Genomic DNA, 9181 nt, shown 5'->3' on the forward strand with positions numbered 1-9181 from the left:
TGTTGCTGACCAGAAAATGAATGGACCGACTGTCAAGTCAGTCTGGTGTTATCCGTGAGGTCGCGATGCTGCGTTGCAGTCTCCGGTGATATCCTCTTGGTTTGTATGCTGCGTCGCAGTCTCTGGTGCTAGCGCCTGCGGTTGGATGCTGCATCGAAGTCTCCAGGCTTCTTTCTTGGTACCGATGTTGCCTCGCAGTCTGAATCTATCCTGGTGAGATCTGGATACGGGATCCGATACCGTACCGTACCTTTTGAAGTTTTTCCTGCTTTAGGTTGATTTTCATTTCGGTAAAACTATCACGGTAGGTATTTATCTGAAACGTGCAAACATCATAAGGAAAACTGATCAGAATCCTTTTGTGGTAGCCATGAGCGTACACTTTCAACTATCCGACCTGGGTAGTGGGTCCTGATCCCAATTAGCTTGGAATAAGGCGCAAGGGTACCTAATAGTCGTATGCATAACAGTTATTTACCGTTACTGTTGAGTGTTACTGACCATCAGCAGAAAGATTACGTGCATGCTTGATTTTACGTTTCAGGTAATTGTGAAAATATGTCTACTTTCTCGAAATCCATTCGTGCTAATCGATCGCCGTCCGGCGGCAGCCGGTAGCAGCCCCCGCCCGTCACTGTCACATAGTGTCACCTGTCATCAGCCGCCCGCCGCGTGACCGACTGCAGCTACGAGCCGCGCCGCTAAAACCACCGACCGTCATCTGTCACCCCCCCCCCCCCCACCCCCCACCCTCCAACCCACCCACCTACCGCGGGTCGCTCAATACCACTCCCACCAACGGGGGAGGGGGTGACGCGCGACCGGCCGACCGCCGCCTTCACACGCGCCACGTGACCCACGGACCACCTCTGACGTCACGACCACCGCCGCTGCAGAGGGCGCTGGTGTCGTGCTGCTCACACCGAGCGCACGAGACGGCCGGCAGCCAGTCGCAGGCCCATGTCGTCCCCTATCTCCGCGTGTGTCCACTAACACGAATGACGTCACGCATGTGGGCGGAGCTATGGGCGGAGCCTAACGCACGCGGCAGTCCAAGCCGCCATATTTGAATTTATATTTTAATAGAATCTTGCCAATATTTGGGGTGAAGTCAATTTATATGGATAGCTTCGTGACAGTTTAGCTATACTAATATTAGTATAATATGGACGTGCGCATATTCAGCTTGGAATTGCTATTAAAGTTCCGCACCGCGTAGATTCGAACTCGGGACCTTTGGAATACTGCGCGGGCACGCTAACCACTACACTACCGCGACCGCGCGGCGGCCGGCGGCAGGGAGGCTGCGGAGACATGGGGGGACATTTTACGCTTTTGTGAAAAAAGCAAAAGATTTAGCGAAAAACACGTAATAGATAACTTGCAGAAAATTGTCTGCTCTTTCAGATAAGATACTTAGGTTTGATATATCTTGTGCAGACTTCATTCTACAGTGCTTCAAAAATCGCTCATTTACATGGGGATTGAACGGGGCTTCGAGATTTGACTCCAAATGACGTCACGAGCTGACGTCACGAAAAGGTAGAATCGCCGGACGACCCTACCTGGTATATAGGGCCTTGGCCAGTCGCGTGCCGCGAGTCCAAGGGTCTGGGCGTGTTTCGGCGAGCGGAGAGCATACGGGAGCGAGCGAGCGAGTTGGATAGAAGAGCACACAGAACAGCGGCCATGCCAAGCAGCGGAAGGATCTCAGAAACCAGAAGGGTGAGTGAAGTCCTTTGCATTTTATTTTGTTCTTATTTTTTTGAACAGTCTTAAAAAAGAATTTGGTTAACTTTGTCATCGCTGTATAATCCAACCTTTGGACAATATCGTCGAGGCCACAAGTCATTAGTACCCCAGGCATTCTATTCAAATATGTCTCATAGGTGCTGCAGTTTTTTGTCGGCGACCGTCTGATGTCGGTCAGCAGATAGTTGACAGTTCATTCTTTCGTCCCGCAGGTAAACAAGCCCATCATGGAGAAGCGGCGCCGAGCGCGCATCAACGACTGTCTGAACGAACTGAAGAGCCTGGTGCTGGAGGGTCTGAAGAAGGACCCGGCGCGGCACTCCAAGCTCGAGAAGGCCGACATTCTGGAGATGGCCGTCAAGCACCTGCGCTCGCTGCAGGCGCGGCCGGCCGCCCCGGCGGCGCGCTTCCAGGAGGGCTACGCCGACTGCGCGCGCGAGGTGGCCGCCTTCCTGAGCGGCCGTCCGGAGCCGGAGCCGGAGCTGCGCCAGCGGCTGATGGTGCACCTGGCGGGCGCGTACCGGCCGCAGGCCTCGCCGGCCGCCGACCGGTCCGACCCGGCGCCGGCCGTGCTCAGCCCCGCCGGCGTGCAGCTGGTGCCGGCCGTGCTGCCCAGCGGCGAGCTCGGCTACATCGTACAGCCGGCGCCGGCCGGCCTGCTGCTCGGCTCCCCGACCCCGGCCGCCGCCAGCAGCGCCCAGCCGGCCGCGGCCAGCCTGGGCGGCTCGGAGGCCTCCTCGTGCAGCGTCGGCTCGGCCAGCCCGGCGCCCTCCTGGGACCCGACCGAGACGCGCTGTTCGCCCAGCCCCTGCTCGTCGGAGCGGTCGTTCGGCTCGTGCGCCGGCCGTGCCGACAGCCCGCAGCCGCTCGACCTGGTGGCGCACAACCGTCACCACGACGAGGAGGCCCACTGGAGGCCCTGGTAAGGTCCACTGGAGGCCCTGGTGAGGTGACTGCGTTCACCCGAGGCCCTCAGGAGGCCTGCTCTTTCCACAGTCTGTGCCTTGAGACACTGCCGTTGCGGAGCTCACGCAAAGTTTTCATTCCAATGTGTAGCCGTGCGAACATGGGCCTTACAATGTATGTTAACGTGATAAGCGCTGTGTAGAGGTCTTGGTTTATGTGATTGTTTTGTATGTTTCTTAAGTGCCATCTGTCTGCCTGCCAAAACTGTTGTGCTATGCAAACGATACTGAGATCGAACGCTCGTTGGATGACTGGGAAATGCTACTGTTACCTGTATAAATATCTATTTGTGTGCCATGCGATTACGAAATATGTCAAGATGTGTCATTGAATATGCCAGTCCGAAGCAGAATACAACTGCCGAAAAGTGATTCCTGTTTAAACATACAACAACCTCAGGCACTTGACAAGTTGGACTAATGAATATTCATTGCCAGCGGGCCGGATTGATTTATAACATATTACATTAGTTCTCTCACATTCCCAGTTCTGGGAGTGATCAGGGGTGGATGAAAACAGAACAGGTTTAGCCACTCAACCTATAAGCCGCTTTAAGTTTTCAGTTCACTAAAAAGGTGTTAAACCATCGAAGGATTCTAAGAGGAGCGCAATGAGATTATTGCTCTTGTCGTCAAAAGTAATCACGAGTACTCCTCCAATCATCATCATCATCCAATCACAAGTACGTTTTTTTCTGGACCTTTTTGCGAGGAGACACGCCCGTTCACACAAAAACTTTAATCCAGTTATCCTGCAAAAAGTAGATATCAAAATATGACACCAACTAACTGATAAAAGTTATGTTTAATGTGCGAAGGGTGCTGGTGATCTAGTGTAGCAATATTTACAACTTTTTTCATCTTCTATCGTTTTAATTACCGAGGGGAGACGGCGGGTGACAACGATTCCAGCGATAGCTCGAAACAAAAAGTAATTTTACTTCGGCATTGAAACCGCCTGAAACGGCACTTGTTATTGGATTAGATCAGCAAACCAGTTTTGAAATGAATAGGCAAATGGCAATGTATGAGGTCCATACTAACGGCATATGACCTTCATTATTGATACGCTGTTGAAAATGCTTTCAAGCATCTAGGATTGAAACGGACACAAAACAGTTATGATTTGAAAAGTATATTGCCTCTAACCGAGGCTGGAGCAAAGGAAATCTCAAACCAAATCTTCATGATTTTGTTGCGACTCTTGTATCTTTGGTCTCTGTCAATGCTACGGTGACTACTGACTTTGAAATAAGCCGGGAACTGGGTTAGTACCAGAACGTGGAGCCAAAACATAATGGACCGATTGTGCAAGTGCAGGAGGAAATTCAGGCTATGTGCTGTCACATAGGTCTGTTACCCACTGGATTGACTAATTACCGTTTATTTGATATTCATATTTTGTCATGCGTTTTTATATCTCACAGACACTGCCACTGGATTTTTTTACACGTTGTCAAATCAGGAACCTGGTTGAAATAGATTGTTGCCTACACCCTCATTCTGGCCTTTTCTTTTTCAATGTATCCATCTTACGAAATAACCGTCCCCTTCGATGATTCACGCTCGCCATCACAGAATAAATCAGTACCTATGGACCCGTAACACATAATACGCTTTGCGTCATGCAGTAACCAAAAGGCACGTGGCTGACCTGCCAACTCGGAGTCTCGGGCAGCCGTCGAACAAAACGACACGGTGCACTACGGGCTGCACAGCCCAGCACTGGCCGACATATTGTGACTCTCGTGACAGCAACACGATAGTTTCATGGAGAACTTCAAAGGCGGCGGGCATCTTAATCACAGAGATCGGTTTAATTGACGTAACCGGAGGCGCGTGCAGGCGCGGCTGCTGAACCGCGTTATTTATTACCGTAAGGTGTGTAATTTCACGCATTTTCCGCGACAGATAAGCGCCCAGCTGGGGCGCGATTTTTTCACTCGGCAATGAAATGAATCTCCCGTTACATTGTGTTAGAGACATGAGAGAGCGTTATAGCCGGCCGGAGCCGGTGATTATGTGGCCGAGTCTCCGGCGGGATGGTTATGTCCGCATTATACGATGTTCAGCGCTCTCCTTATTGCACCACAGCAGGCAGGCACGTGGCAAACGGACCCGGCTGAGAGCCCAGCGAGCACGTGGCCAGGGGACGGACAAAAGTTGGTCTCTAGACAGGTAATATGAACACGTCTCTGGGTCTCATGAGCGCATGAATATTCTGTAAGATGAAGAAGAAAAAAAAAACGATTGACTCAAATACGTGATATGCGTTCGACGACATTTTTTTATGATTTTAGATGCTGTTCATGCAATCAAGCTTTTTCAATAGCAAGGGTCAAGTAATATGGCTTTCCATGGGCCCGAGGTGTGAGCACTGAGCACCCTCGCAGTTCGAGCGAGGATGTGACATGGTGACCTCACTGTCGCTCCCTCCAATCTCCAGATTCATTGAAGTCACCGCCCCGTCGGCAGTGTCGGAGCTCGGACTGACCGACGTCCCTTGTCCCTCCTCAGTTGTCGTACTCCACTGCACGTGGGCATGGGAAACAGGCCACAGGGGCCACATGCCATGCCCGCGCCACGTGTGCTGTTTGGGCTGGGGACAGACTGGAAATAATTCAGCTTCCTGCTTCGTGGCAGTCCACATATGTGTGTAGGCAGAAGATGTGCTGAATAAATGGACGGCTTTATCGGTTCTCCCGCCACTTGGCAAGTAACGTTTGCTCATTTAATTTGCTCGTCGTATTAAATGAATATCATGTGACAGGTTTGCACCTGCATTATTGTCATAGCGGTGAATCTAGCATGCTAAAGAAAGGAGCGACAAGGTAGCGATTTAATTCAGACGGCATAAAGCTTTTATGTGCAAATGTTGCGATGCTACTTCGGTAAGCGTTTGAAATTGAAGTGACAAACCTTGTTTCATCGAACGTTCAGGGCACGACCGTATAACTGATATTACTGAAACGTTTACAGGCGACGCCTTCCCTTGACACGAGTCATGGTGTTCGACTAAAATCCTCACACAATGTGAATATTTATTGTAAGTTTCCCAAGACATCATTTCACTTTCTTAAATTAGTACAACCGATGAGGGAAGTGTGGCCTATAATGAGTATGAGTAGGGTGCATGCGAGAGCATAGATACTAGATAGTGATAAATAGACAGCAGTTGGCGGACCCCGGAAGACCCTGCTCCCAGAATCTATTGGAAGCCAGGTCCCTCTGACTGAACGGTGACCTAGGCCTGGTGTGATGGCCGTCATTGGAACCTTGTCGAGTTTTCCGTTGGTTCACCCCTTTCCAAACGCCATCGTGACTGGGCAGTTCCCTGAGTGTCACATCGGCCGGCTTATCAAGCAGCCCTGATTAGCAGGGCACATTCCTGGTCTTCTGGTGTCCACCAGCGCGGCGTCTCGGCTCCATCCATCAGGGTCCGTTGGTGGCCCGGCCCGGTGTCGCCCCAGTCGATCGCGGAGGGCGCGGCGCGGCGACACTCACCGATCGGCGGCGCGGCCAACAATGGCCGGCCTCGATCGGGGCCCGGGGATAAATCAGGCGCCATTCAACCCGTTCACCTGCCGCCAGCATTAATCACAGTCGCCGAGATCGGCTCAGGAGCTGCGAGACGCCGCTCCTGATTACCCCCTTACCTCATCCGTCTCAGATTCCGCTCCTGATTACCGTTACTAGACAGAGCTCCTGATTACCCCGTTCCCTAGCCTCGCCTGCCAGGCACTTCTGATCTGCACTTCCGCTACGCCTTTTCCAGAAATCGATCATAATTACCGCATTAACGCATCTTCCAAAGAACGGCTGTACCTCTTTACTTTTTAATCATCAGGGACCGAACAGACAAGACAAAAGTTTCCATACGTCTAGAGAGTGGAGGAAAATTTAGTACAGGCAAGCTGGCCGAACTAACCCAAGTATCAACTTAAATCTTTAGTGATATCTTTTGCAGATCAGTTCGTTACCCATGTCCCTGAGTTGTATTTGAGTCGTCCACTGCCGCGCCCTTCGATCGGTCCATGAAGCTCCAGCTCACGAACTCATCGTGAGATACGTTGGACAGATCAGGGACGGTGCGCTCTTTGTTCCTAGCGATTGGCTGAAATAAGGGGCGCCGGCGAGGGCCCAAAGGATTGCGCTGACAACCGGACCAATTACCGACACAAGACCTGGTTACCGTCACGTGTCGAAGCAACTCATCGAAATAAATGGGATGCCGCTCTAATGGCGGTGGCTCTGCTCCGGTGTCTCCGTGCCGACCCGTGCTGACGGCCCCGGGGACTGGAGAGGAGGCGGGCCCGGCCGAGAGCACGCCGCGGGTCACGAGTTTTACAGGCGTGGCACTCGACCTGCCAGGGCGAGTGTGTAGTGGCAGCAACTGGGCAGAACACTGGCTTTGTGTCATTGGTGAGGTCATGCTGATCCAGATAGCTATACGGATTGAGACGTGTCGATGCATGGACCTTGGCTGTGCCTCTCTAATCCCTGCTGAACGTTTGGCAGCATGTTCTGAATACACTTGAGTGCTGCGGTTATTTACTTGAGCTGTTCTGGAGCAAGTAATGTGCCACTCCTGAGTTTTTGTTGTTTTTTTACCGCAAACTAGCTATGACATCAAACGTTGTGCATTTTTGTCAGTATTGCTTAGCCCGTTTGTGAAAGTTGCTATAGTGAGGAGCCGTCTAAAATGCACCGAAGGACCAGAAGATATCGCTAATAAGTGACTTTGTTCGCACTTGACACAGTCCCGTCAACTCTGCAGATCGGTCCACTGTGAACTATATATACCGTTCGGACAGTCTCTGGCCTCCCAGAGGTGCCAGTGCTGAATAGGCAGCAGCGCGTCCTTGAGCCGGACGCTCCCAATTCGCGGTCTGTCGGCGCGCCATTAGACCAAATGAGCACCGCTTGTGTTCGACCGACAATAGGAGCGCGCTGGGTGCTTATTACAGGTGGGCACGGTAACGCACTGCTTTTGAAAGCATTTGTGAGAGTGACGGGACCGCGGGCGCCGGTGGTAGTTTAAGCGATACAGCGGACGGTGGCAATGAGAGAGACTTGAAGGCCGCGCGCACTGGTATGTCACATTTATCCTGGCGAGGACGGACCCGAAATGCGCCCGCTGAACGACCGATGGTCAGCGCGCATTGAGACCAAACTTACTGACGGGTGGGAGGTCAACTGAGCTGCAGATTCAGCCGGAGCCAAGAACCGCTGACTGGTTTCAATCGGTTTTGGTTCAGTGGTTCGTTCAGCAGTGCCGACCGTTTACCATGGACATAAACGCAGCTTGGCCTTGACGCTGCTACTTAAAATGCATGAGACGGTTTGTCGGTTCCAATGACTAACTGCAGAGAGGACAAGTTACAGATTGCTTTGGTTTGACCTTGCCTAGACCTGCCCTAAAAAAGAGAAAAAGAAGGAAGTGAGTGGTCACTCTCGCCAGACGCCGATGGAAAATAGCTGAATCTCTACTCTTAGATGAATGAGAATGGTCCCAGCCGTGTCTGTGATAGCCAGCAGACAGTCTGAGGTGCCGGGGCGCCGATCGCCCCTCTCCGATCGGGTCCGGGCGTCGCCGCCGTCGCCGCTGATCGGTGCACTGCCCGCGGCGTCGGTCGCGCCGTCGTCGACATTCCCTCACGTCGCTGCTGTCCAACGGGTTAGGTCGGCACGCCGACAGACCGGGGACGCCGCCACGGGCCACGTGGAGACAGCGGAGACGGCGGCGGAGAGAAGGGTGAGCGCAGCCCTCGAGAATACAGATACCTTCGGCGAGGACAGACGATATACAGTGAGAGTGCTGACTGCTGACACATCTCCTAGGGGACAACCACAGTGCAGGCACAGCTACATTTTGGGCAGCTAATCGTGCACACTTTACGTCACCATCGTCATACTGGAATATAGTCACAGCCCGCAGTTGACGCTGTGGCTCATCATGCATAAAGTACCCAAATATAAACCGTCCTTTCCTTATCCAGTGGGTACGCTGCCAGTGCCGCTCGCAGTGACTGACGGTCCCTCAGCAGCTGGCGGGCGGAGAGGAGGGACGAAGACGTCGGTCTCCCGGCCGCTCTCCGGCGACACCGCGGTATGCGCGCGGACCTCCCGACAAAGCGCCGCGTCCCACCCACCCTTCCCCTCAGCCCAGATAACATCGGTGGTCAGATTAGATGCCCCATCGACAGATGGTGTCGGCATCAGATAAAATCGGCGCCCATTCAAAGAGCCGCTTATCTTCCCACGATCGGGCGCGCGCCGGGAAAAGGAAGAGCACTTTATTTTGGGACGGACCGCCGCCTGACCGGACCGTGAATGGACTACAGGAAAATGAGGCGGCTATTTTTGAAGACCATTTTCAGCTGTCCAGCCGCCGGGCTGAGACATGAACTGGTCTTTGCCTTGCTTTGATTGATTGAGTGGCGTGAAAGGTCTTGTATTGGATT

General features: G+C 52.7%; 1 protein-coding gene across 1 annotated transcript; it reads left to right on the forward strand.

Annotated features, from left to right (window-relative positions):
- The first annotated feature begins 1582 nt into the window (after window positions 1–1582).
- Window positions 1583–3089, forward strand: LOC122380340 (protein hairy-like). Its single transcript, XM_043363411.1, has 2 exons — window positions 1583–1725; window positions 1965–3089. Exons 1-2 carry the CDS (start codon window positions 1690–1692, stop codon window positions 2676–2678), a joined length of 750 nt encoding a protein of 249 aa, XP_043219346.1. The 5' UTR covers window positions 1583–1689; the 3' UTR covers window positions 2679–3089.
- Window positions 3090–9181: the final 6092 nt, after the last annotated feature.

Source organism: Amphibalanus amphitrite, unplaced genomic scaffold, assembly GCF_019059575.1.
Source record: "Amphibalanus amphitrite isolate SeventyFive unplaced genomic scaffold, NRLGWU_Aamphi_draft 000096F_arrow, whole genome shotgun sequence".
Taxonomy (NCBI): domain Eukaryota; kingdom Metazoa; phylum Arthropoda; class Thecostraca; order Balanomorpha; family Balanidae; genus Amphibalanus; species Amphibalanus amphitrite.

Coding starts and splice junctions, on each gene's coding strand:
- LOC122380340 (XM_043363411.1), top strand. CDS start 1,690: ATGCCAAGCAGCGGAAGGATCTCAGAAACCAGAAGG. Junction 1,726..1,964: donor GGATCTCAGAAACCAGAAGG/GTGAGTGAAGTC, acceptor TTCGTCCCGCAG/GTAAACAAGCCCATCATGGA.